Source organism: Diachasmimorpha longicaudata, chromosome 6 (genome assembly GCF_034640455.1).
Source record: "Diachasmimorpha longicaudata isolate KC_UGA_2023 chromosome 6, iyDiaLong2, whole genome shotgun sequence".
Classification (NCBI taxonomy): domain Eukaryota; kingdom Metazoa; phylum Arthropoda; class Insecta; order Hymenoptera; family Braconidae; genus Diachasmimorpha; species Diachasmimorpha longicaudata.
In genome coordinates this window covers 7,025,132-7,051,224 of record NC_087230.1, presented here as the reverse complement: position 1 = coordinate 7,051,224, position 26,093 = coordinate 7,025,132, and the positions used below count along the sequence as shown (strand labels likewise).

At 41.9% G+C, this 26,093-nt stretch overlaps 6 protein-coding genes across 6 annotated transcripts; 2 read left to right on the top strand and 4 right to left on the bottom strand.

Annotated features, from left to right (window-relative positions):
* Positions 1-1,095: 1,095 nt before the first annotated feature.
* LOC135163386 (insulin-like growth factor I) lies at positions 1,096-4,419 on the bottom strand. Its single transcript, XM_064122783.1, has 3 exons — positions 3,823-4,419; positions 2,817-2,902; positions 1,096-1,620 (listed from the first exon to the last, which is right to left on the bottom strand). Exons 1-3 carry the CDS (start codon positions 4,137-4,139, stop codon positions 1,586-1,588), a joined length of 438 nt encoding a protein of 145 aa, XP_063978853.1. The 5' UTR covers positions 4,140-4,419; the 3' UTR covers positions 1,096-1,585.
* LOC135163379 (probable dolichyl pyrophosphate Glc1Man9GlcNAc2 alpha-1,3-glucosyltransferase) lies at positions 3,958-15,454 on the top strand. The gene is made up of 8 exons (XM_064122774.1): positions 3,958-4,097; positions 13,015-13,272; positions 13,365-13,637; positions 13,728-13,893; positions 14,027-14,236; positions 14,322-14,561; positions 14,656-14,804; positions 14,900-15,454. Exons 2-8 carry the CDS (start codon positions 13,124-13,126, stop codon positions 15,303-15,305), a joined length of 1,593 nt encoding a protein of 530 aa, XP_063978844.1. The 5' UTR covers positions 3,958-4,097; positions 13,015-13,123; the 3' UTR covers positions 15,306-15,454.
* LOC135163377 (uncharacterized) lies at positions 6,289-9,108 on the bottom strand. Its single transcript, XM_064122771.1, has 8 exons — positions 8,958-9,108; positions 8,779-8,901; positions 8,458-8,668; positions 7,893-8,371; positions 7,640-7,817; positions 7,335-7,556; positions 6,966-7,198; positions 6,289-6,569 (listed from the first exon to the last, which is right to left on the bottom strand). Exons 1-8 carry the CDS (start codon positions 8,982-8,984, stop codon positions 6,384-6,386), a joined length of 1,659 nt encoding a protein of 552 aa, XP_063978841.1. The 5' UTR covers positions 8,985-9,108; the 3' UTR covers positions 6,289-6,383.
* Positions 9,551-12,819, bottom strand: LOC135163378 (uncharacterized). Its single transcript, XM_064122772.1, has 8 exons — positions 12,578-12,819; positions 12,387-12,506; positions 11,928-12,138; positions 11,227-11,705; positions 10,949-11,126; positions 10,660-10,884; positions 10,286-10,518; positions 9,551-10,116 (listed from the first exon to the last, which is right to left on the bottom strand). The coding sequence occupies exons 1-8, from the start codon at positions 12,596-12,598 to the stop codon at positions 9,949-9,951; spliced, it is 1,635 nt and encodes a 544-aa protein (XP_063978842.1). The 5' UTR covers positions 12,599-12,819; the 3' UTR covers positions 9,551-9,948.
* Positions 15,455-16,140: 686 nt separating the features above from the next.
* LOC135163370 (dedicator of cytokinesis protein 7) lies at positions 16,141-23,136 on the top strand. The gene is made up of 2 exons (XM_064122749.1): positions 16,141-16,505; positions 16,672-23,136. Exon 2 carries the CDS (start codon positions 16,695-16,697, stop codon positions 22,650-22,652), a length of 5,958 nt encoding a protein of 1,985 aa, XP_063978819.1. The 5' UTR covers positions 16,141-16,505; positions 16,672-16,694; the 3' UTR covers positions 22,653-23,136.
* Positions 22,850-26,057, bottom strand: LOC135163374 (mitotic spindle assembly checkpoint protein MAD1). Its single transcript, XM_064122766.1, has 2 exons — positions 25,924-26,057; positions 22,850-25,696 (listed from the first exon to the last, which is right to left on the bottom strand). Exon 2 carries the CDS (start codon positions 25,694-25,696, stop codon positions 23,621-23,623), a length of 2,076 nt encoding a protein of 691 aa, XP_063978836.1. The 5' UTR covers positions 25,924-26,057; the 3' UTR covers positions 22,850-23,620.
* Positions 26,058-26,093: the final 36 nt, after the last annotated feature.

Genomic DNA, 26,093 nt, shown 5'->3' with positions numbered 1-26,093 from the left:
ACGAATTTAGATTTTCCGAGCGGACACCGCGGATTCTGGTGGCGGTCACGTGGTATTCATACCAGGTTTATGTGTCTCGTGAATATCTTTCGCTCTAGCGCATTCATTTTCCCTCTGAGATTGCATTATTTTTGCATATTTTCCAATAGTTTATTCGACCCTCTCGCTATCTCTCTTGGAGGGATCTTGGTGGAGCAGCCCCAGCTTTCAAATTGTTTGATGTAACTGGGAGGTGGGGGACCTGGGATACTTCTTTAGATTACGAGATATTCGCCAAAAAATTGCTAAATATTAAAATTGACTCAACTCGATTCAAGGCCCTGCAACAAAAGTACATTTTTCAGACGAAATTGTAATACAATCACGCGAACATCTTGATAATATTTATATAGACAACGCTGCATTTGTTTATTAATTTTTTTGATACGTGAAAGCGCCACCACATTTTCCGGGAAATTCCTTAGAACCTTCTTTGAAAAATCTCAAATCAAAACTCCTGGGCATCTGGCGCCAACTGTAGATGGCGGTAGTTGTGAGCGCTTCGTGGGAATAAAGGTCCCTGCAGACTCACTGTTGGTAAAGTCGGGGACACCACAGCCTTTTCAGTGGGTCTATTTACGCGGTTTTCTAACCCAAGATATCAGTTCGATCTTGAAGACAATCATCAACGAAATAGAAATATTGCACATTTTGCATAATCTATAATTATCCAAATCGTATAAAAGCTAAGTGTGCATCGATCTGCATCATCGCGAAATGAAGGATTTCCAAGTGAGTTAAATTGCAATGACTGATGTAATAATGAGAAGTGAGCAATCAAGCTCACCGGCGAATAACCAGCCAAAAATTTCAGAAAAAAAACAATGAAAAAATTACATAGCGTGGACCATAAATATTAACATTAATCCACTATCTCGGCGGTTCATGTGGGTTCATGTGGTCATTTGTTTAACAAAAGCAAAAATTTATTCTTCATTTAACATTTTTCTAAGAGCCATTATATACCGATACAATAATAATTTTCGTACAGTGCTGCAGGATTATGTTATAGTAATTAATGAGTTCACTACTCGAATAAATACAAAAATCTGAGTATTATTATTTATTCAATGTATTTATTTAAAGAAGACCCATGTCGCTGAAACCGTGGAATTATTTAAATAAATCCATTTAATACTAATGAAATCAGTCAGCGTCGTGAAACGTAAGAATTCGTGGATGTTATGAAAAAAACAATGTTTGATAACTTTTGTTGAAGAGAATACGTCTATGAAGTACATCGTGGTATGTTATAGACCCAATATTTGCTGGACTTCGGTGTTTCACTCGTTTTTATCATGGTTTTTCAGTGAGGAGAGTTCGTGCACCGTGAAATCCAGACGATTCCGACTGAGTTCAATCTTTCTCGGAATCTGCTGGATTTTTATCGGTCCGTGGATTCGTTACAGACCTCCTTACACTGATTTGGAGTTTGAATATGTTAGAAGGGAAATTACGCGTAAGTCGGCAGTAATCTGCGTGAGGTTTCCATGGAAATAGTATAAGTCAGCCCTTGGGTTTTGATAGAATCGTGTCGATTACGGATTCAGAGATTTTCTTCTGGGTTGTTTTCAGTTGAGGCTGAAAGAATAATTATTTACAATTAAAACAATTATTTAACAATAAAGTTGAGAGTGCTAGATTTATAGGTGTAATTCAAATAAACTTGAGAGTCAAATCTAAAACAAAAAATATTCAATTTATATTGGAACTATGAGAATTCGGGTGAAGGTTTTTTCTTTAATAGAATTTCGTCAATTATTATCAAATTTCAAATATTTGAAGTACATATTTGAAACAAAATTAGTGATAATTCATTGGAATGTCGAGAAATTATTTTAATTACTTTTCAAATTAAACGTCAGGCCCATTTGTTATTTTTTCTCACACTTGATGGAAAAAATAGGATAATAGTGCGCAGAGGGAACTAGGAGGAGCGCACTCAGTGAGTGCCCTATCCCGATCATGCACTGACGATAGTAACTCCTCAAAGCAATTCTCACGGCAAATAATAGATTGTTTGTGATGAAAATAAACTTGATTCTGAAATTCTATTTGTTTTTCTCTATGTATCGATAACGAAGGCATGCTCCAAGGTCTAAAAGGAGATTATTCAAATCAAGCTCTAGAATAGACGCTTTTATTTACGATAATGACAGTCTCCATTGATTTGAAGACAGCCATTAAAAGCTGATATCAGAATAAAAATGGAAATTCCAGTTTTATCTCTTGTGTTCAGATTTAAAAATACTCGGAGCCATAGACTGTGAGATATTATCGAAGCTCTTATCATGCTGCAAAATACCACTGTTCCACATTCGTTGAAGATCAAATACCCCAAATTGCTAGCAAAGTTATTTAACGGTGAGTGATTTAGTTGTACTTCGCGTGCATCCGCGAGTGCAGTACGATGTGGGGCACATTTTGATGAAGTAAAAAATAATAACAATTTTGTAATGACAGTGAAGTAGGACGGAAAGTCATGTAGGTAGTAGATAAATAATATTGAAATATTTCAATAATTAAATCGTGCGATCGACTGTCAGTGATGGGAGCACCGCTGTGGGTCGTTGACGTTGTTTACGTCGACGTTGGCAGTCATCGAAGAATGATCGTTTGGTATCATTCTTCTTAGAATTCATCATACTATCTCCCTTAGCCTGACGTTTCCTCCCTGACTTTCCGATCTCTCACTTTTTTATCAACAACATTGGGAAAATCGCGAGTATGGACGCTTCCACGTTGGAAAGCGTCATGTTTATGATGACTTTTCTTACTCTCTATCTGCCCGTTCGCCATCCCCTCTTCAGATATCTGCCGGCGCAATAAAAACGGCAGGTTCGCTACCCTCAGTGAGTCCTTGCTGAAAATTAAAAAGAAAAAAAATTAGCTCAGAGTTTCTTGTTTGGTTTTTTAGGTGAATGTGCTTTGTTGGGGGCAATGAGTAAACAAGAAACAAAGTCAGACATTCAGTGAATGTTGAACCCCTTGAACTTAAAAAACCAGTTCGTGTGTGATTGGGAAAGGGGTCTTGTTGCGAGGGTGATAAGACACATGATTGACAAATTCTTACAACTTTTACGAGGTCTTGTCTGAGAGGAGATGGCGAACCGAGCTTTGCTTGTGGAAGAAGGGGAATTTCATGGGGGGAGAACGTGTAATTTTCCTCGTGTTTCGTAAATTTTACAATTCCATGTATTTTTCCAGAAATTCTGAGAAATTTTGCCTCAGGAGTAGTTTTAACATTTTTTCACAGCAGGTGGACAGTGATTTCCTCCGGCACTTGCACCAGAATTTTTCTAGAAAATTTCTCTTCGTGCGAAAATTATTTAGAAAGTCCCAGGTTGATGTCCAAGAATAAGTGAGATTTAGAGAGATTTATCAAAGACTTTCATTAATGGTCTAGGAAACAGTTCGATGGTATTTTTATCTAACCCCACGTTGCTCAAAGTTGCTCAAGTAATTTCATACACTATGAAAATTTGGCTTAGCCTATCTTAGTTCTCTATCAGTGGATCAGTGTTAAAGGTAATCAAAGATTAGGAGTGTCATTAGCGACACTTAAAGGATCTAAAAATATTTTACAGTAGAATATCGAAAACTTTTCGTACTCAAGAAAAAATCGTAATGGAAAAAGGTCTCTAAATATTTTCACCGCTTAATTAATAAAAGTCTGACACATACACTATCTCGTAGCACGAGAGGTTTTCTCAAAAATTTTTTTCCCTGTGAATTTCACACTAGCATTACCGAAAAAGACTTGTATCCATTAATTTTGCTTACATTCCACTATTTGATTTTTTTTCAGATGGACGCGGCTTGCAGTACTGCTCGAGCTGCTCAAAACTGCACGGCTGATTGCAGCAGTCCCGGATGATTCCCGTACTTAAGGACCAGTCCCTGCTGTTCGACTCTATGTCGTCGCCGTAGGAGAAGGGCTCGTTGTACCCCCGACCAAGGCAGATGAGGTTGAGAGCATCGCTGAGGCTCTTCGAGCAGAGTCTGAATGCCTTCGGGGACGGTGCACTCTCGACACATTGGTGTGTGTCCAACAGGAGGTAAATAAATATCACCAGATTCAGATAGTTCAACCGCGACATTCTCAGATAATAATTTGACCGCGAAATATTTCCAAGAAAAATAGGTTTTCAGATTTTTAGTAGAATTTGTTGCGGAAATTGGACGATGCGTTTTACTCGCTTCAGAATTTGCGATTATTTGCCGTCCGTTCTTAATTATCCCACTTCAACTCTTGAGGAATTGCCTTAGTTATTCGCTACTCAAGATTTAATTTTTACAAAATGTGAGAGAAAATTTGAAATGAGAAACAGCTCGAGTCCGCTCATCCACGACTTCTCCGAGTGAACTGAAGCCGGTGGTTGACTTTATACTCGTCTTATAGTGCTGACATGATGTCGGTGGCAGAAGGGCGCTTGTCTGCGCGTCCACACGCGGTCAGCGCAATGCTAGAGGCTATTTAATGCAATATTAAGTCTCCTGTATTACCTTATACTTCTCACATGAGGTATCGTTTGAGAAATTTAAACTCCTGATAGATATATATACAGAAGGATCGATGTCCCCGACAGACAATATAGATGACGGGGGGTTAGGGAGTGATATGGACAGACGAGAGTCAAGCTATTTTTACAATCTGCTCTGAAATAAAGTGGTATTTAGAAGTGATACGTCACTCTTGATATTTACGTGTAATTAACAGACGAATTTTATTCTGGGGTCGAGAGGCCGATAATGGGGGATGATACGAAAAATGCCATGGACACTGCTCTGAATATATCTCGTGTGGGTTCCCAGACAAATGTCAGTCGTTAATAAGTCCTTTAATGCTCAAGGAAGAATGCATTTATCCATATATGGATCTACAATTTTTTAACATTATCTTACAACTTTGAAAAAATATTTGTAACAGTAGTTAGAACAAATTATTCTTCGTACATTTTTCTTCTAAATTTCTCTCCTTGCATTTTTACCTGTCAATGCTCTCCAGATCTTTTTCTCCTCGAAATTTCCCTATCATAAGTCCTGTTGGGAAGTCTGCAAAACAATTCCATCATATGCAAGGTTAAAAATACTTTTCAGTACACGCGATGACCGAAAAATATCACGCAATCATTGTCCAACTCTAATTTCGTTTCGAAAACAAAGTTACAGTTTTCGTGTATTTCGCAAAAGAATTTTAAGAATTTGGAGTAAATATTTTCGTGTTGACGTTGACATCAGACACGACAGAGAGTAGAAAGACTAATCAGCCAAAGATAATTTGGCATCATTGACTACACACACCGATTGTAATTAACAGTTGATTTAACGATTTCTCGGAATTATTGATATTTTCTCATTCCGAAAAGTCCGAGAAATGTAAAAATAATAAAAAATTATTATGGCGCCTAGAAACGTCGCAACAGGATTAAGTTCAGATCCATTGAATTTCTTGGGATTATTTCAGTCGGCATTTTGCATGAGTAAATTGGGTCGTCCAGTCTGCACCGCTATCTCAGTGCGATAAAATTACGCTCATCAATGTTTATGTGATATTACTGCGTACCACGTTACTCCATACATGCCCTTATTCGTTTCTGAGAGCTGCTAGGGAAGAGAATAGGAAATACATGCGAAGTTCCCTACTAAACGCAAATAGTGAACAATTACCAGGAATTATTGAGCTTCTATTACGAGGATAACTAGCCTCGTATGCTCGATGAGTTGCTTCAGCCTCTAGATCATCTGCTTTGTTTACTTTAGGTCCTCGATGCATGATAAGGCGTGATAATAATTAATCAATGAATTAATTCATTCAACACGTGTCTAAGGCAAACATATTCAGATAAAAGATGTCCAATCATCAGTTTTTCGTTTTCTCCGTCGGGTTATCGATTTTTTTCGCCATTTTCAACAATTCATACAATAACATGAATACGGAAAATTTGTCGGCATTTCTGCGAGATATTCTGGTGACATGATCATGGGATTGTTTACTTGATTTCTGATATGTGTATTTATTTTCGTCGATTTGCGATGAATCGACAGTGTTATGCAAGCGGGCGAAACGAGATTAGATATTCATTGAGAATCGGTGTTTGAAAAAAAATCTTTCTGGGAAATTTCACCTGGTGAATATCGAAATAAGAATTTTTTACAGATACATTTATAATTCAAAATTTCCTGAGTGGTCACGAACTGTGTCAAGTCTCGTGGCAGATTCTTTGGAATTTTCCCTGGGGGTGATCATTAAGGGATATCGTGCTTTATTTCTACAATGTAAATTACAAAGAACATTATTTTATCATTTGCGTGGACGAAGTTTTCCAAAATCAATAGAGAATTCAGTTGGTGTGACTTTCTCGATATGGCTCGTTAGCCGTTGCTCGTGCTATCTCTCGCAACAGCTTTTTCGAAATTTTTCCTGAGGGCGTAACAGGCATTTTTTCCAAAATCTTGACGCCTCCTCGAATTCTCATGTGGTCGGGGACGTTATCTTCCACATATTTGACGATCTTTTCTTCAGTTATCTAAAAATTGGTAATGACATCGGCTTATCAAACCACGTAGTGTGAAAACAAGAAATTGTTACCTTATCGAACCGTTCTGATCAATTAATTTCATTCTGAATATTCAAACGCGACTGTAATTCGACAGTAATTACAGTAAAAAGATGAAAATGAAGAAAAAATACAGAAGGAGTTGAAGTTAGATAAACAACTAAATTTCACGTCTCAATGAAATAGAAATTCCTCTGAATGTCTATTTCACTCAAGTTATTCAAGTCAAGTCGTCGTCAAGTCGTTCATTTTATTCAAATGATCTTCACGGAATTTTCCAAAAATCTACTTCAAATTCCGGTAACATTTAGGCAATGATTTTTGGCATTGTCCCTCCCACAATCGAGATGTAATGATTTGTATTACTTGAGAACCAGCACGGACTGTGACGAAAGCCATTGGTAGCTCCAAGTCCTGTAAATCGGGTTTTGCAACGACTCCCGCCTCATTGATATCTGGATGCTCCAAGAGGACTCTTTCTACGACTAACGGTGGTACTGGTAAAACTGTTTTGTACTTTATTACTTCCTTGAGTCGCTCGATTACAAATAAATCGCCATCCGCATCTATATACCCCAAATCACCAGAATGATACCAGCCTATGTTTTAAAATGAAGGGATCCCATTATTTTTGGGTGTCTCCATTAGTCACAAAAGAGTAAAATAAATAGCAAAGTATATTAGACAATTTAAATGAAACCTTTTTTCAAAATTCCAAATTCTCACGAGGATTACCTTCTTGGTCTATAATCTCCTTAGTGCTCTTCGGGTCCTTATGATATCTGAGGATCATATAGGGTGACTTCAAACAAATTTCCCCTTGTTCATTGGGCCCCACGGTTTGCCCACTGTCCAGATCAACAATTTTCAGTTGACAGTTTTCTCGAATTCTGCCACAACAGGTGTATTTTTTGGGCGCATCATCTCGTCGTACGATAACTCCCATTTCCGTCATCCCTGCAGTGGCCGAAATCGCAAAAATCCTTTGTTAGTCGATAAAAATATTCATGTCATGAATTCTCTCTTGGTTGAGGGCTTACCGTATGCGAGGGATAGGTCAGCAGTTGGAAATATTCTCTTCATGTTCATATCCACTTCTTCACTGATACCACTACCACCATAAATTACGTACTTTATGGAAGACAAGTCGTAGTGCTCAACACCTTTCAATTTGTAAAACTGGTTCGCTGTTGCGACGCCAATTATGAGACAATTGATCTGATGAAAGAATAATGGATCATTTGATATTGAATAGAGAATTCGTCAGAAGATAAATAGGTAATCGTTATTCACTTTATACTTCTCAACCGTTTCACAGAGAGTTTCTATTGTGGGTCGTGAATATATCACAGCTGTGGAACAATTTCTCAGTAAGCTCATAGTGGATCCAATTGCACTGATCCAACAGATCTCGGAAAACCAAAAGATGATGCTGTTCACAACATATTTGTCTGGAGCAATATGCGAGCACTTCTCCAGCCAAGCATATGAGTGGAGAACACCTTTTGGATATCCAGTGGATCCTGAAGTGCAGATCATGACAGCCGGCTGTCTTGCGTCTTCAATTCTCGTGCACACGAAATTGTTCACATCCTTGGGATCTTGTTCCCTTAGAACGTCATGGAGTGTGACCCCAGCAGAACAATCTCCAAAGACAACAACTTTTGTGCTCCTGCCGAGATTATGGATTACTTGCTGAACAGTCTCAGCTAGCATGTCACTCACGAACACCACTTTTGGCTCTCCCAGCTCCAGGAAGTACTTCACCATATCTGAAAGACTGAAATACTTGAGACGACTGGCCAATCACTAATTTTCCTGTGAAACTTGGACTGTTTTTCTGTTGTCGATCACCCACCGTCAGTCAAGTTGACATCCCACCAAGGATGGAAGACAACTCCGGTGAATATCGCTGCTAGAACTGGAACGAAAGTGTCTAAATGATTTCGAGTGCAAATCCCTATGAAGTCTCCGGGTTTGACCCCCTGTTTCCTCAGCCACAGGGCACATCGCACTGCTCGATCCAGCATGGACGCGTAAGTGTCTTCTTCACTAGTTAGTCCATCAATCTGTCATCAGTCAGTAATTATCGCTTCATAAACATTGTTCGTGCAATTTTTGAAATAGTTTTTTTCCGGAATCGGTCTCAAGAAATTCGATTACCCTATGTTTTGCGTACCTGACCAACGCGCTGTGGTACTTTCTTCATTCGCTCTAAAAGCGTCTGTCCAAAAGCCTGCCAGGTATCCCCTGGAGGCTCGATAATTCGCGTCCAAACACCATTCTCGCAAGTGACATTTATCTAAAATCATTTCTAATAATTTTATCCGTTGAAAAGACCGTTCAAAACTTTCTTACTTTGGTCTTATCAATAGTTGTCGACATTCTGCTGATATTCCGTGTAGAGTCTCGCGAATAATCTAATCAATTTAATCTGACTGATGACAAATGGCGAGCATTGTATTCAGCGAGGACGAATGCACTACTGTGGTTAAATTTCCTCCCGGTTGTATTTATAAGAGCATATCTCAGGAGAAGTGGATTTATCGTTTTCCGCAATACACTACACCACAATATCATCAACCAACGTTGAAAATTTGCAGAAGATACATGTTCTTATTCATAATGCTAGCTTTATGGTCTGGGAAACACGCACGGCCAATCACTTTCTCATACGTCTGCCAGTGTCTTCCCCATCTTGTGAGATCGCGAAAAAAAAATATGAGACCAGTTGCGAATTCCTCTTCTCTGACTCCAGGAAATTGACTAAACTCTGGACTAATTTGTACCGCTACAAATGTCTGCCATTTAATCCATCAAGAAATTTCTCATGAGTACAGTTTTTCTCAGCGAGGTATCCAGTACTCCGATTAATATTGGAAGATAAGTGAGGGAATGCTTCTCATCCGCCCATTCTCCTTTTTTGTATTGAGTCTCTTGTATCGCAATAGTGAATTTATAAAAACTACACCAACTCTAGTAGTACTTTATTGCGTAATGACAGCAGCTGCTATCGTGCTATTGGGAGCAATCATCACAAGAAATTATAACAATTCGCTTTGTAATGCTGCACAACAATGATACGGCGATTTTAGTTAATGTTATAGTATTTCAAGGCATAATGTGTGGAATTGTCCGCAGTGGGGGATTCAACGCGTTCATTGTTGATATTTCAGTGGAATTATTCAGATTGATTAGTCGATAGGAAAAGATAAAATTATTAAATTTCTTTTCAATTCTCACGTAGAGAAATTAAAGATTTTCTGTTCTATTATACTGCACCATTTTTCGGGTGAATGTATAGCACATCAAATTGAGTGAATGATTCTCCAAATATTTTTGAATAAATCTAATACGTTTCCTCGGCGAGGGCCTTTGCCATTTCTCGTAGTTGTTTTCTCGAAATTTTTCCTGAGACAACATGAGGCATTATGTCTAGAATCTTGACACCTCCCCTGAGTCTCATATGGTCGGGTAAATTATCCCGAACGAGTTGGAGAACTTCTTCTTCAGTTACCTGTGGAGAAGTTGGAAAACATGAGTCGGCAAACGGGGCTCGATGAGATTCTAAATATATTTGTTATTTTTATATATTTTTTAACGGATCATGACATCTTGAAAACAAATTTGAGGGACCTGGGGATGCGACATAAAAGAATAATGATTTGAAAATAAAAATTTGTTACTTTGGAGCCAGCGCGTAGTGTAATAAAAGCCATTGGCTGCTCTACGTCATACACGTGGGGCTTAGCTACAACTGCCACTTCAATGACATCCGGATGCTTTAGAATAACTTCTTCAACCGCGCATGGCATTACTGGAAATGTTATTTTGTACTTGATGACTTCTTTGAGACGATCGATGATGAAGAAATCACCGTCAGCATCGTGGTAGCCGATGTCACCTGAGTGGTACCAACCTGCAGGCAGGAAACTATTATCTCTCTAGCAAAAATGCGAAATAAATTTTCGGAAATCTCAAATCAGCCTCAGCGTAAGCTCTGGGAGCTTCAATAGAGTTTTTTTCACGTGAAATGGTGGGACAAGTTGACTAATGGTACCTTCAGAGTCTAAAACCTTCTGGGTACCCTCCACGTCTTTGTGGTAATGAAAGATCTTCATTTGTGGCGCTTTGATATAAATTTCGCCTTTCTCATTCTCACCACACGTTTTCCCAGTTTCTATATCAACTACTTTGACTTGTAAGTTTCTTTCAACACGTCCACTGCTGCAGAACTTGCGCGCGGGTTTACTCCGGCGCAGGCATATGCCTATTTCTGTTGAGCCTGCACAAAACATTTTCCTTTGAACAATATCAATCACAAATCATAATTTTTACTGAAGTTTTACCGTATGAGAGAGACACATATGCATTTGGAAATATCTCTGCCAAATGTCGATCCACTCGCTCAGAGACACAAGCACCTCCATATATAACATACCTCAGGGACGACAAGTCGCGAGTCTTGATGTTTTCGGTCTTGTAAAATTGGTTGGCGATTGCCGCTGTCATTGTCATGAATGTTATCTGAGGGAAGAGATCATGAAAGTAACAGAAATGTTTTTTCAAAAATCTTATTTACAGAATTCTGCATCAACATTTCTCCAATTAGAAATTTCTAGCTTACTTTATACTTCTCAATCAATCGACATCCATTTTCAGCTGTGAACACTGAGTTTAACACAACTGTACCATGATTTCTGATTGCATCGAGGAAAAGGGCGATAGCGGCAATCCAACAGATTTTCGAGAAACATAACGAGATCCATTCAGTGGGTTTTTCCTTCGGAAATATATTTATGCATTTCTCCAGCCAGTTGTAGGAATGAACAACGCACTTGGGATATCCAGTGCTTCCCGACGTGCACAGCATGATTCCTGGCTGATTTATGTCCTCAATCTTCGTGCATTCGAAATGCTCGACCTCTTCGGAGTTCTGTTCCATGAGAATGTCTTGTAAAGACAGCTGATTTTCTGAGCTTTCAAATATCACAATTTTAATTTCCAGATGGAGGTCGTTGATAGATCTCTGAACTAGCGCGGATACCTCCTTTTTGAGGAAGAGGACTTTGGGTTCTGTCAATCTCAAAAAGTATTTCACCATGTCTGAGAAATGGGGAATTAAACAGTTTCATTGAAGCGCGATTACTCCCTCGATGGTCTCAATAATTATTATTATTATCTTTCCACTGGTGCGTTATCATTATCCAAGGAGTATTAGCATTGAAAAAATTTATGTAGTGATAGAAAAGGTGGGGAAAAGCTTTCTTTAAGTGGAGATTAGAATATGAGTAGAATGCCAACCTTGGATTAAATTAAAAATATTACCATCGTCTAGAAGCATATCCCACCAGGGATGGAAAACAATTCCACTGAATATTGCGGCTAGAAGCGGGGTGATGGTGTTCAAATGATTATCGGTGCAGATTCCAATGCAATCTCCTGCCTTAAGGCCCTGTTTTTTGAGCCACAGGGCACATCGGATAGCCCGATCCGACATGGAGGCGTAGGTATCTTCCTCGCCGGTGTTGCCATCGATCTAGATTAATTTTACAAATAGGAAAAAAATAATTTCAACTTTTAGGGATAATATCGACTTTGTGGGCACCAATTTTTCATGTAGCGAAATTGTTGGGAAAATTACGAGGAGATAGGCATATTGATCTTGCTTTTTGCTGAAGTCAGACCGTGAGCAAGGATTTCAATACATTTTTTTAAGAAGAAAGTAGCTTCCACTTGTATTTAAAAAATTGCAGTCATTCCCAAGGAAAGAATTGTTTGACGCACTTGTCCCACGTGCTCCGGAGCATTCTTCATGTGATTTAGCAGTGTCCCTCCAAACTTCTGCCAAGAAGTACCTGGTGGATCGATACCTCGCGTCCAGACTCCATTTTCGCAGCTCACAGCCTAAAAAATCATGCAAGGGAATTTTTCAATTGCTAGGACTTCGTGTCAACTTTGATGGTGAACTCTCTTACCTGCTTTTCCTCGTCCGACATTCGAATAAAAATTATTCCGTGAAATAAGATGGAGACACAAAAATGGTCAGCGAATGGGGACTTATAAAGGTTCCTGGCGGAGAGAACATTTCCAAGGTGAACAACGTATTGGCGATAACGAATTTATCTTCGAACAAGTTTAACCCCGTTATCGCCAATAGTAACTTTGGTGTGACAGAAATATTAATGACCATTTTTTCTGTGATGTTTATGCGAATTTTTCTGCACTATTTTCTGTATTTTATATTCCACTTCTAACCTTACTATTTTAAGTGAATAATCGACATGATCTCACAATCCAAGCAGATTAATTAATAATAATATGTCATTTTTACTGTCGTTGAGTTTCATTTCAATATTTTATTTCAATTTGAATTTTTTTGAAGTCACCTGAGGAATAATTGTCAATAATTCAGTTCCCTTCAGTACCGATGAAACAGTAACCTCACACCAATCGGTGTATCTCTCCGGATAGATGTAAACAACACCGGCACTCTCCACGTCACTTTGTAATTAATAGTAAAAATGTCATCACGTACAAATAAACGAGAATCTGCCACAAAAGAGAGCCAGAAAGTGATTCAAGAGAGCAATACCCAGTGGTCGAGAGACAAATTGTTGCTTCAAACATTTGCTCTTGTTTCCTCGATCAAGGTGCTCTTAGTGCCCACATAGTGAGTCTTATCGTGTATATTTGTGAGAAGGCGAACAGAATTCGATGACTGAAAGAGATAAGTTATGATTTTTTACAAATTTATTATTTCAGTCATTCAACGGATTTCGAAGTCCACAGAAATTGGCTAGCGATAACTCATAGTCTACCGATTACCGAGTGGTACACGAACTCTAATTCAGAATGGACATTAGATTATCCACCTCTATTTGCCTGGTTCGAGTGGTTGTTGAGTCAATTTGGGAAGTTTGTGGATCCGGAGATGCTGAAGGTAGATAATCTCAATTATGCATCCGGGCGGACAGTTCTATTCCAAAGGGCAACGGTGATGATTTCGGATTTGACTCTGGTGTACGGAGTACGAGAGTAAGTGAGGACATTCGTATAAACCATATATGAATTTAAATTGACTGCCTTGAAATGGATTCAGTAAATTTATTGTGATTTCCATTGCAGAATTGGAAAGGTCTATGCTACTTCCTTCAACGGTTTTGCAGCGTTCGCCTTCTTGACTCTGTGTAACATGGGATTGTTGGTAGTCGATCATATTCATTTTCAGTATAATGGGTTTCTTCTGGGAATTTTACTGATTGCTATTGCCAATGTGTCCAAACCAGATCAGGTATGATCAGCTCTTTTTACTTTTTAACTCCTTCTGAAGGCGAAGGTATTAACAATAGATTATTTAATATTATTTTATATTAATTGAAGTGATCAGTGAATCGAAGAGATTAATCTTGAATTTCAATTGACAGACGAGCATTCTAATCGGCGCAGGTGCATTTTCAATATTATTAAACCTGAAGCATCTCTACCTGTATGTGGCACCTGCATTTATTGTTTGGTTGCTGAAGTGGTACTGTTCAAGGTCTGGGAATCTTTTTCTTCGATTGATTCAGCTTGGCGCGATAGTTCTTACTGTTCTCGCTATATCTTTCGGACCATTTGTGACTCAACTAACGCAGGTGGATATTCGTGTCTTGATTCATAATTAATAAAAGATTTTGCACAAATATTTGTGTTCAACGGCGACTTGTTGCTCGTGCACAGGTTCTATCGAGGCTATTTCCCTTCAAAAGGGGTCTGGTGCATGCCTACTGGGCTCCAAATGCCTGGGCCCTCTACGTAGGGGTTGACAAAGTCTTATCAGTCCTGTGGAAACGACTGGGATGGCCGCTGACCACTCAAACTGCTGCGATGACCGGAGGACTAGTCCAGGAAGGGGAATTGAGTGTTTTACCTACTCCAACACCAATTGTTACGTTTATCGCAACAATATTAGCGGTTATGGTGGGTATATACGTATGAGAAATAATTTTTTATACAGAAAAATAATCGTCAATTAATAATGTAAATATTAATGTCAATTTTAATTCTTTTGCAGCCGGCTCTTATTACTCTCTCCAAAAGGAGACAGAACATGCTCAAGCCACGTGATTTTATCACATGTCTCGTGTTGTGTGGCCTCAGTTCCTTCATCTTTGGTTGGCATGTCCATGAGAAGGCTATCTTAACTGCTATTCTGCCGCTAGGGTAAATAGAACTCGAGATGTCGTTAAAGAATCTATCCACAAAAAATTCTATTAGATTAATAATTTAACGGAAGTTTATGACTTTTTGTTTTGTAGTATCCTAGCTACTCTCGATTCCTTCAATGCCCGAGCATTCATGATCCTCAGCGCAGCAGGTCACACCTCAATTCTACCTTTGCTCTTCCCCAAAAATCTGATAATCCTCAAAATCACGATGCTGTTGACCTACACCGCAGCTTCGTGGGTCTGCCTTCCGAAATTGCACAGGACTTCGCTGTTGAGAACCTACGAGTGGTTATACATCGCAGCCCTGCCACTGGTAACCCTCTACGAAACCCTTATCCACCGCATTGTCTTGGGTGATAAATTACCGTTTTTACCTCTCGCTGCAACTTCGATTTACTGCGCCATCGGGGTCGTGTACACGTGGTTACTGATTTACTATAACTATCCTTGCGATGAAATGAAGGAAGCCAAAATTATGAAGAAGAAGAGGCGGTGAAGTGTGTTGAATGAGTCATTGTAAATAACAAAAATCACTGTAACGATTTGCATTACAGCGTTGTTGATTCATCACCAAAGTATTGTTATTTACTTTCTGAGGATTGATAGAGGAGCGACGATTTATTTCGCATTAATAATTATTAATAAGAAAAAACAATTTTTTAATGATAGGAAGGGGATGCACAATGTTGAGATTTTCTCGATGTGTCTGTTCCCTTCGACTTATGATTTTTGTGCTCATTTTATTTGGAGTCATTTTTAATATTTCCTGGAGTGAAGAGCGGTGACAAGCGCAATCCGATTTATTGTACAACAAAAAAATTAATTTAAATTTACAATTTTTAATTATTCGATATTTTCCGCCTTTCCTCGGCCGACAAAGAAATATCTCTATTTTACCGACCTCATGTGGCACGAAAATTTAAACTGACAAAAAATTTTTTTTATTGACCATTTTTCTTCGGAATTTTATCATATCATAAAATTTTTCTTCATTTAGAATTTTATTTGACCTTGATCTACATTTGAAATGGATAAAACATTTCATGCGAAATTTATCCACATGGTATGTAGGCCAAGTCCACATAAAATAAAAGTTTTTCTTTCAAAATTTTATAAACATTGAATGTAGGTCAAGGTCCAATAAAATAAAATCACCCAAAATTCCATTAACATTGAATGTAGGTCAAGGTCAGATAAAATAAAAAATTTTTCTTTCACAATTTCATTCTATCTACCGTCGATAATAAACCGAAGTGGGGAGTAATCACAATTTTTATTCAACTGTATTCGATGATTAACGTATGTACAAACAAGCAAACCTTCACATTTTTAATCTACAAACGATCTCCTACAAAACGAGCTGCATTTCAGTTGAAAAATTTATTTTTTCCTTTTTTCGTGAACCGAGCATCATTGTCAAAATTCAAATCATGATTATTGATTATCCACGGGACTACAAACAAAGTCAGTGCATGTACAATGATGTACTAACGATGTACAATCATTGGTATTAGTTAATTTTTCCGTTTGCAATATCCTACCGGCTAAGTTCATCGGGGTGAAATTAGTCCTCTCTCCCCATTTATGAAACTGCGTGGAGAAAGCAAGTTTCTCGCATAAAAAGATGAATAAATAAGTGCTCTCCCGAAATTAGCAATTCTAGGATGAAGTTTCCATATAGTTGAGCCTCTCGAAGGTAAGTCCTCCTCAAATATCTCTCTACATTCCTCGTAGCGTTCCGTGGAGGCCCCTGAGGCCACCTAACCTCATCTCTCCTGTCAAACGATGAATAATTCATCCCACAATCGCCTCCATTCCGGCCAATAATCAACCAAGTGATTCAACAATTGATATCTCTACAGGAGACGCACGTTACATTCCAAAAATGTCGTCAGTCCAGCGAGCCTTTGCTCACAAGCTGAGCAAACAGCATGCAGCAGACGTGAGACGTCAGATCGCTAGCTCCACATCTTATTCCCGAGATTTATCAAAGAGTGGGAGCAGTGTTTCGGGTTTTTCCTCGACAATGTCCCTATGCGAGGTGCTAGAGCCATTAGACTACGAGGATTTTCTTAATCAGCATCAGACAATCCTAGACAGAGACCCACTGCGACCAATTCTTGATTTTCCCCCTGGAGATGTTGAGCTTAGAGTAATTAAAAGAAAAATCCGAACGGAAGAGCCAGTGATTCCTTTGGAATCCCTTAACACGGTATCTCCTTACGTTCATCGATGCATCGACACGTTTACGTCAGACTGGCTAGTAGTCCACCGTAAATATAAAGGGCGAATCTCGCCGATCGCTCGAGAACGTCTGCTCCAGGACACGCCCCGCCAAGACTTTGAAGTCGACCAAGAGGACGCTGGTTCAGGCTCTCCAGAGGAGGAGGAGCTCTCTTGCACAGAGACACCTCGAGGCTCATGGGCGAGCCTGGACCTACGTCACTCCCAGCACGACTCTCTGCTCCCTGGCATTCTGGATCGAGTCTGCCCCGAGACAGTGGATCAGGTGAATGAGCAGAAACGCTGCGAGGACCGTCAGGAGGCTGTCTTTCCTCTGTACGCTCTGCCCACGTCCCCAGACGATGAATGGCAGGAGATAACACCAGCTGTTGAGCCTTCGGAGCCCTTCTGTCACCGAGTCCTCGTTAAGTGTCTCCAACTCAAGCTTGAACTCGAGGTTGAGCCCATCTTTGCTTGTCTGGCTCTCTACGATGCAAGGGAGAGGAAAAAGGTATCAGAGAATTTCTACGTCGACATGAACTCCGACAGCCTGAAGAGGATGCTAGGAGGGCATATTGCATATAGTGATGGCAGTACTTTGGCCAGAAGTTGCGTTTTGAGCATCAGCAAACCGAGTCCAGATTTATTTCTAGTGGTAAGACTGGAGAAGGTATTGCAGGGGGACATCTCCGAGTGTGCTGAGCCGTATCTGCGGGATGATAAGAACAGGGACAAGGTGAAGGCAGCAGCCCTGGCTGCCTGTGAACGCTTGGGTAGGTACAGGATGCCCCTGGCCTGGACTGCAATCCATCTCTCTGGAGTGATTGGAGGTGGAGGGGATACGGATAGTACTGGGAGTGCTGGATCACTTGACAGAAAATCCGGAGGACTGGAGCAGTGGAGAAAGAAAGTGGAACCGCCCACTAGAAGAGGCTCCTTAGAGCGGCGAAGCTCCGATAAACGAAGGAGCTGGTCTCCAGACGACTTTGCCAACTGTCTTGACAGCTTTCGTCCAATAACCCTAACAGTCTCCAGTTTTTTCAAGCAGGAAAGTGAGAGATTGAGGGACGAGGATCTCTATAAGCTTCTGGTGGAGCTGCGAAGACCTGGCTCCAATTTGAAACGACTAAAATGTCTTCCCGGTATTTTAAAACTGGACTTGAGCCCCAGACCTGACGATCTTCCAAGATGTTTAGATCCTGACTTGAGGCGGCTGTCTCCCTACCCCGACGAGAAGAATAGACCGATTAAGGAGATCCTGGAGTTTCCGACAGACGTTGTCTGTCCCGATCTGATGTACAGAAATCTTCTCTACGTTTACCCGAAGGAGGTAAACTTCAATTCTAGAACTGGTTCAGCCAGAAATATCGCTGTGAGGATTCAGCTGATGGGGGGAGAGCAAGAATCCGACGCATTGACAGCGATTTTTGGCAGATCATCGTGTCCTGAGATGACCCACGAAGCTTTTACCTCAGTCTCGTACCACAACAAGAACCCCAGCTTCTACGACGAGGTAAAGATCAGACTGCCAGCTGACCTGGGTGCCAGACATCACCTGTTATTCACGTTCTACCACATCTCGTGTCAGAAAAAGGTAGAGCAGCCCAATGTGGAGACACCCGTGGCCTACACCTGGCTGCCTCTCGTCAGAGATGGACACCTTCAGTCCGGGGAATTCAGTCTACCAGCAATGCTGGATCCACCCCCCTCAAACTACTCGTACATAGCTCCTGACGTCCAGTTACCGGGCACCAGATGGGTCGACGCCCACCGAGGTGTCTTCAGCGTCATCCTGGAGCCCATCTCTAGTGTTCATCCTCAGGATAAATACATAGACAGGTTTTTGTCTCTGTGTGGGAGTCTGGAGACAGGTCAAGTCCCACCCAGGATTGGTGAGGCTGGTATGGAGTCTGAATTGAAATCAGCACTGTTGGAGTTGTCTAGAGCTACCAGTACTGCCCTCGTTCGATGTTTTCCCCAAATATTTGATCAGCTTATTTCCTTGCTAGTGCACCCACCGACTCTTCCCTCACAGCCGCTAAACGTTGCTGCCACTGTCTTTGAGGCTATTGGACTGCTCGTCAGAAATATCACGAACATGCCTGATGGACAGGTCGATGCTCATGGTCGCCACGTCCTTCTGGCCACCTACACCGCTTTCCAGTGCTCAATCCCCCGAATGTCTCCTGGTCCCTCGGTAATCCGAGCGCAGAGTAATCCAGACCTACCAGTGGAGGACCTGGAGATGGAGATTCATGCTCGTGGTCTTGACCGAACCGCTTCGATGCGACAAGAATCTCCTTCCATAAACAGTCACGTCGCGAGACGTCTCCTGCACGAGGAATTGGCCCTGCACTGGGTAGTTTCTACGGGTCAAGCACGAGAACTGGCTGTGATCCACTCTTGGTTCTTCCTCGAGTTAATCGTACGTTCCATGGTGATCCACCTGGCCGAGGTTGGAACCCTTGAAGCCCCTCGAAAGAGCAGATACTCCCCTCAATTCTCGGATGACGTAGCGACCCTGACAGCGGCGTTGACCTCAGAAGTGATACATCGCTGTGGAAAAGACCCTAGAGTCTCCTCAAACCTCATCTCCAGCATTGGAAACTTCCTCTCGGATCTTCTCTCCACGATGGATCGAGGATTTATCCTCTCCCTGATAAGAGCCACCTGCTGCTCACTGACAGACGCCTCGATGCACGTGCCAGATTCAGCAGCCCTCTTCTCCTTGAAACTGGACCTTGTGCGAACCATCTGCTCTCACGAACATTATGTGGCCCTCAACCTTCCCTTCGGCACTGGCTACACATCAGGATCAGCTCCAGCTTCCCCCAGTCCCTCCACAGGTAGTTCAGGCAGCCTGATCTCGACATTGGTTCCAGGAGAGCGAGCTAGGTTCTCGGAATTGAGCCAGGAATTTCGTCAGCAGCACTTCCTGGTTGGATTGGTGCTCTCAGATCTGGCGAACACCTTGGAAATTCCGAATCCAATGCTCCAGAATAAGGCCATTGGGTCGGTGAGACATCTGATGAATCTCCACGATGGGGATCCCAGATATTCTGATCCAGCAGCCAAGGCCAGAGTGGCTGCCTTGTACCTGCCACTGTTGAACATCCTCATGGACGCTCTGCCCCAACTGTACCACTGGGACTCGAAAGACAAGAGTGTTTATACTGATGAGTCAGGGTCTATTACGCAGTCAGTAGCCCTTGCCATCGCAGGAGGGGGCTCTGCTGACGTTGGGAGCCAGTGCCGTGTGTCCCTGAGTTCAGAAGCCACAAGACACTTACTCATGTGCTTCCTCTGGGTGTTGAAGGGACTCGAGAAATCAGCACTTGCCCAGTGGTGCTCAGAGTTGAGTGCACGGCGAGTGCTCAGTTTTCTTCAGGTCCTCAACATCGCAACAGCTGCGTTCGAGTACAAAGGGAAGAAGGCGTTGAAGAGGCTCCCCCAGCAGGCAACAGTCACCAGTGATATTAGATCACGATTAGAGGATGTAATTTTGGGGCAAGGAAGTGCCAGGAGTGAAATGATGCTCAGAAGGAAGGAGAGAATTACTGGAGATAAACTGAGGTGGAGAAAGGATCAAATGCCTTACAGAGGTAATGAACAACCTGAGGGACGAGCTGTCGAGCAAGATGCTCATATTGAAGGAGCACTAGCTGCTGAAGCATCACTTGTCGTCCTTGACAGTCTCGAGTGTGTTGTCCAAGCTGACTGTGGTGGAGGGGCAGTGGTGGGTGCTGTGCTGAAGGTCCTTCTCAGGGCTTTAGCCAGGAATCAGAGCACCTCTGTCCTCCAGCATATGTTCAATACTCAAAGAGCACTTGTCTTCAAGTATCACAGCGCCCTCTTCGATGAGGAGAGCGAGAGATGCGGGGATTTATGTCTCACACTGTTGACTAGGTGTAGCTCTCCGTTGAGTGCCATCAGGAGTCATGCAGCTGCCAGTCTCTACCTGCTCATGAGACAGAATTTCGAGATCGGAAATAATTTTGCTAGGGTAAAGATGCAGGTAACAACGTCCTTGTCGGCCCTTGTTGGAAGAGGAAGAGCCCCCAGCGAGGGAGCACTTCGCCGAGCTCTGAAGACTGTTCTTGTTTATGCAGAGAGGGACAGTGAACTCGCTGATACCAGCTTTCCAGAACAAGTCAAGGATCTTCTGTTCAACCTTCATATGATTCTCTCAGATACTGTAAAGATGAAGGAGTTCCAGGAGGATCCTGAAATGCTTCTTGATCTTATGTACAGAATTGCAAAGGGCTACCAAGGTTCTCCAGACTTGCGTCTCACTTGGCTCGCCAACATGGCCCAGCAGCACATGGAGAGGAAAAATCACACCGAGGCAGCAATGTGCCTAGTCCACTCAGCAGCTCTTGTTGCTGAGTACCTTCACTTGTTGGAGCCCGGTGGTGGTGGCAGGCCAGTGGGGGCAGTTGCACTAGCATCAGTGACGCCAAATTCTCTCGAGGAGAGTGCTGTTGGAGACGATGTCCTTGCTAGAAGAGAGGAGGGCCTCTGCTTAGGCCCTGACTTCTCTGAAAGTGGACTCGCTGGACTCCTCGAGCACGCAGCATCCTCCTTCCACGCTGCGGGCATGTACGAAGCAATACCAGATGTCTACAGGGTACTTCTTCCCATCGCCGAGTCAGCGCATGATTATAAAAAACTGGCGAATATTCATGGCAAGCTGCATGAGGCGTACACGAGAGTGGAACAACTTTCGGGGAAACGAGTATTCGGGACGTACTTCAGGGTGGGATTCTATGGGGCACGATTTGGGGATCTTGCTGGGGAGGAGTTTGTCTATAAGGAGCCAACCCTCACGAAATTACCGGAAATCTTCTCCCGGCTGGAGAATTTTTATGCTGAACGATTTGGAGTGGAGAATATCGTCATTATCAAGGATTCCAATCCAGTGGATATAAGCAAACTCGAGGGAGACAAGGCGTATGTCCAGATCACTTATGTCGAACCGTACTTTGAACTTCATGAATTGAGGCATCGCCCCACAGTGTTCCATAGGAATTTCAACATCAAGAGATTCGTTTACGCCACCCCTTTCACGCCTGGTGGAAAGGCACATGGTGAATTGAGGGAGCAATGTAAGAGGAAGACTATATTGACTGTCGCGACGCATTTTCCCTATCTGAAGACGAGAATCAGGGTCGTGGCAAGAAAGCAAATTGTCCTCAGTCCTATTGAGGTGGCTATCGAGGACATTCAGAAGAAGACGACGGAAGTCGCGGCGGCTACTGTACAGGAGCCACCTGATCCTAAAATACTGCAGATGGTGCTGCAGGGATGTATTGGGACGACTGTTAATCAGGGACCTGCCGAGGTGGCTGTTGTCTTTCTGTCTGGGCTGAGAGAGCAGAATGTACAGCCCACGAAACTCCAGCACAAGTTGAGGCTTTGTTTCAAGGACTTTCAGAAGAGGTGTTTGGATGCACTGAGGAGAAATAAGAATCTTATTGGACCTGATCAGAGGGATTATCAGAGGGAACTTGAGAGAAATTACCAGAGGCTCACTGAGAGACTCGCACCGCTTATTGCTTGGAGTGGACCTCCTCCAATGATGACAGCAGCATCTCAACCTACAGCATCTCCCCGCTGGTAAAACATTCTCACGTACTGCCATATATGGAGAATTACCAAAGAATTATATTCTATATATGAGATTATCAAATAACTTCACATTAAAGTGTTTAACAAATATTAATGGAGGTATTCAAGGATATTAATGGAGGATTGCGAGATTTCTACTGAAGGACATAATTAAATTCAGTTCAGAATCAGATAAAAGATAGAAAAAAATATGAGAATAGCACGAAATCGTTTATTGGATTTAATAGTACTGTAATATTTTTTCCGTAAAATTTTTCCTAAGTAAATTGACAATTCAAGTTCCCACTCAACTCGGACGTGGGGATATCAACGCCTTTGCTATTATTACGCACAAATTATATGGCGGACTATAAATTTTTTCTATCGATGTAATTTATTTATTATTGATGAACTATACTAAGCTTCTAGGATTAAGCAATTTTTTATACAACTTGAAGCTATTGTCAATAAATCGGTGAGAATTTTTTACACCATCAGTCAGCACTTAATCATTCCGATACCTGAGATTATGAAAATTAATGAAATGATGAATATATGAATAGTGTCTAGAGGTGTTGAATTCCAGACGGTCTTGATGATTATTTTTGTAACAGTATAAAAACAAAAACATTTAGACAAATACGTCAAGCATTTGTCCGGTCATAAAAAGCAATTGCTTGAAATTCGTAATCAAAGCTGATTTTTTATTGAATTAATGATAGTAATTACGGACGAGTGAATTTTTTACGGAAATATTCCTATTTGCAGAATTATGCCAAAATAATCTGTCTTCAATTGATGGATTTTCCTTCTAAAATCTGTGTACCGTAACATTATAAATATATCAAATAAAAATCTCTGGAGATATTGATGGGATCTCGTCGTGGAACTATATGAAACTACAAATCCAATTTTAATCAGCTGTTAATAGGAACCTCACCCCCAAAATCATCTCCATTATCTCCTGATACACCTAGTGATTCACTCCACAATATGAGTGATGGTCTGTTGTGAGAACAGATCCATCTGCACAGCGTTCAAGAACATAGGTACACTGTGTTGCTTAACAAGATGTCTCTCGATAAGTTGCCCTAGAGTCGACGAGAATTCAGTCTCCAGAAGATCGACTCCCTCCCCAACATGGAAGAACAGAAAATCATCAGGCGACTCAGCATACTGGCTGGACAGTTTGTACCTTCCCTCCTTGGTCCTGTCTACTCTCCAGCCAAACAGCTGATAGCAGGCCTGTCTGTATTCCTGCGAGGAAGCCTTGAAGGCGTCCTTCAACCTCGCAATTTTAATCTCATGGGACTGCTTGAGCTCCGCAATTTCCTGAGCTTGAAACGATGATGAAGTAGTGATGGGAGTTCCACTGCTACTAGAAACACCATGCTGCACCCTAGCCCTGAGTTCCTCAACCTCCTGCAACAGTGCCTTCTGTTTCTCCTCAGCTTGCTGTCCAGCAATAGCGGCTGGATTCATCTTGAAGTGGAGAATCCTAGAGTTGACGTTGAAATCTCCCTTCAAAGCTCTGTGTTCCAACTCTCCCTTAAGCTTTTCTACCTCCTCACGTAGTTTTTTGCAGTCATCCTTAGCACGTAGTGTCTCAGGATCTGAAAGAGTTGCCAAATCAGCCTCGAGTTTCTCCACAAGATCCTTGTAACCTTCGATAGTCTTCTCCAAATCTGAAATTCTTTCAGTAAGTGCATTATTGCTGTCCGAAGGTGTCATCCCTTTGTCATAATAATCCAATTGTTGTTTGTAGCTGTCCCTCTCCCTCGTCACCAGTAAAATCTTCTTCTGGGTTCTCAGAATAAACTTATTCACCGTTTCATTGGAGACCGTCATGTCTGCCGCCATTTTCTTTGCCTCCTCATATCTCTTCTGGAGTACTTCATTCTCTTTCTTGAGAGCCCTAACCTGGGTCCTCAATTCCCCTCCCTCCAGCATAAGATCAGCTTCAGCAATCTGGAGACGTTGGACCTCCCGACTCATTTCCACTGGACACTTGCCAATTCCAATTCCCTCGTAATGTTGAATTCTCGCGAATAATTCCGCGCATGTCACCTCCAGCATTGCCACCTTCTTCTCCACTAGCTCTGTATGCTCCAGTCTCTTCTGCATGCTGAAAATCTGTTCCTCGAGAAGGAGCTTTCCTTTAACAGCATCACGAAGCATCGAAATTTGCTCCTTCGCTTGTTGTATCTCTTTATCAAGTTCATTAGCTCGTGCTGCTCGTGACAATAGACTCTTACCCTCCTGCCAGAGGGCCCTTTCTGCCTCCAACGACTCAATCTTCATCTTCGCATTTTGCAACTCAATATTCTGGAGCTCGAATTTCTGATGGGAGATCATGTGCTCCTTAAGCTTGGCCTGCAGCTCTAGGATTCTCTCCTCAGCAGCTTCGAGCTGCGATTGAGCATGCGAGTCCACTTCCTGAGCATCTGGAGATGATGAAGAGTCGTCGGAGGTGGAGTATTCCGGTTTCTTTTTCAGGCTGGCATTTTCGGTCATTACATTCAGGATTTTATGCTCCAGTTTAGATTTCGTCTGAAAGAGCTCCGACTCCGCAGTAGCCTGAGCCTCTCGTGTCTCTTGAATGGTTTTCTTCGACGACTCAAGACGCAATTCAAGTTGTTTTATCGTCTGCTTGTCCAGCTCTGCCTGCATCTCCAGCATGTGCTTGTCCCGCTCGAAGACTTCCTCGATTTCTCGGCGAATTTTGTGGAGTTGGGTAACAGTGGCTTCTGTGTGAGAGAGTCTGGTTCGAAGGGCGACCACTTCTCCCTTCAATCTGCGCCATTCCCAAGGAGTACCTGGGGCTGAGTCTGTGGTCGAGCATACTTGTGCGTTGGAGGAGTGAGTTGAGTCCAGCCTTTTACGTTTTGGGGGGGTCTCCGAGATGTCAGTTTGGGACGACGTTCTGGTGTTCGTTCTGCCAGAACTCGTGGATAAGCCTGCGTTGGATAGACGCAGGGAAATACCGCTGTTTCTGGGGCAGTTCTCGGATTTTAGGTCCTTGAGCATCTTTATTACTGTTGTTGAATCGTCGCCCATCTAAAAGGGTTGACCTCTCATCAGTTTTCGTGATTTTTTTGGGAACTTTTGGGAACAATGAGCAGGGAAATAACAATGACAAGATAAAAAAAGAGTGCCTTCTGGTGGCCTTTGTTGTCTATTATTATTTATCGCATTCATTTGCGCCAACACCGGCTAACTTAACCTCAAAATCAGCTTGCGCTGTAGAAATAATCGCCGAAAGGCAAGAGACTATCAGAACTCACCTTTGAACTTTCTACTCTAGGTAGATTGAGTCATGAAAATTGAACCCTCACACCCAACAGCAATTCCTTAGCAAAAAAACAGAGATAAAAATTTTCAATGGTACAGCCCGCGTTTATTACTGTAAGAATTTTCGCCTACTGACGTGGAAAATGCTCACAAGAGGGCGCAT

Excerpts from the sequence above, each read along its gene's own strand:
- LOC135163386 (XM_064122783.1), bottom strand. The coding sequence starts at position 4,139 with ATGTCGCGGTTGAACTATCTGAATCTGGTGATATTTATTTACCTCCTG. Across the intron at positions 2,903-3,822 it reads AAAAAATCAAATAGTGGAAT|CAAGGACTCACTGAGGGTAG; the intron begins GTAAGCAAAATT and ends TTTAATTTTCAG. Across the intron at positions 1,621-2,816 it reads GGCGAACGGGCAGATAGAGA|CCTCAACTGAAAACAACCCA; the intron begins GTAAGAAAAGTC and ends TTATTCTTTCAG.
- LOC135163377 (XM_064122771.1), bottom strand. The coding sequence starts at position 8,984 with ATGTCGACAACTATTGATAAGACCAAA. Across the intron at positions 8,669-8,778 it reads TACCACAGCGCGTTGGTCAG|ATTGATGGACTAACTAGTGA; the intron begins GTACGCAAAACA and ends GACTGATGACAG. Across the intron at positions 6,570-6,965 it reads CAGTCCGTGCTGGTTCTCAA|ATAACTGAAGAAAAGATCGT; the intron begins GTAATACAAATC and ends ACCAATTTTTAG.
- LOC135163378 (XM_064122772.1), bottom strand. The coding sequence starts at position 12,598 with ATGTCGGACGAGGAAAAGCAG. Across the intron at positions 10,885-10,948 it reads ATATGTGTCTCTCTCATACG|GCTCAACAGAAATAGGCATA; the intron begins GTAAAACTTCAG and ends TGTTTTGTGCAG. Across the intron at positions 10,117-10,285 it reads CACTACGCGCTGGCTCCAAA|GTAACTGAAGAAGAAGTTCT; the intron begins GTAACAAATTTT and ends ACTTCTCCACAG.
- LOC135163379 (XM_064122774.1), top strand. The coding sequence starts at position 13,124 with ATGTCATCACGTACAAATAAACGAGAATCTGCCACAAAAGAGAGCCAG. Across the intron at positions 13,273-13,364 it reads GTGCTCTTAGTGCCCACATA|TCATTCAACGGATTTCGAAG; the intron begins GTGAGTCTTATC and ends TTATTATTTCAG. Across the intron at positions 13,638-13,727 it reads CTGGTGTACGGAGTACGAGA|AATTGGAAAGGTCTATGCTA; the intron begins GTAAGTGAGGAC and ends TTTCCATTGCAG.
- LOC135163370 (XM_064122749.1), top strand. The coding sequence starts at position 16,695 with ATGTCGTCAGTCCAGCGAGCCTTTGCTCACAAGCTGAGCAAACAGCAT.
- LOC135163374 (XM_064122766.1), bottom strand. The coding sequence starts at position 25,696 with ATGGGCGACGATTCAACAACAGTAATAAAGATGCTCAAGGACCTAAAA.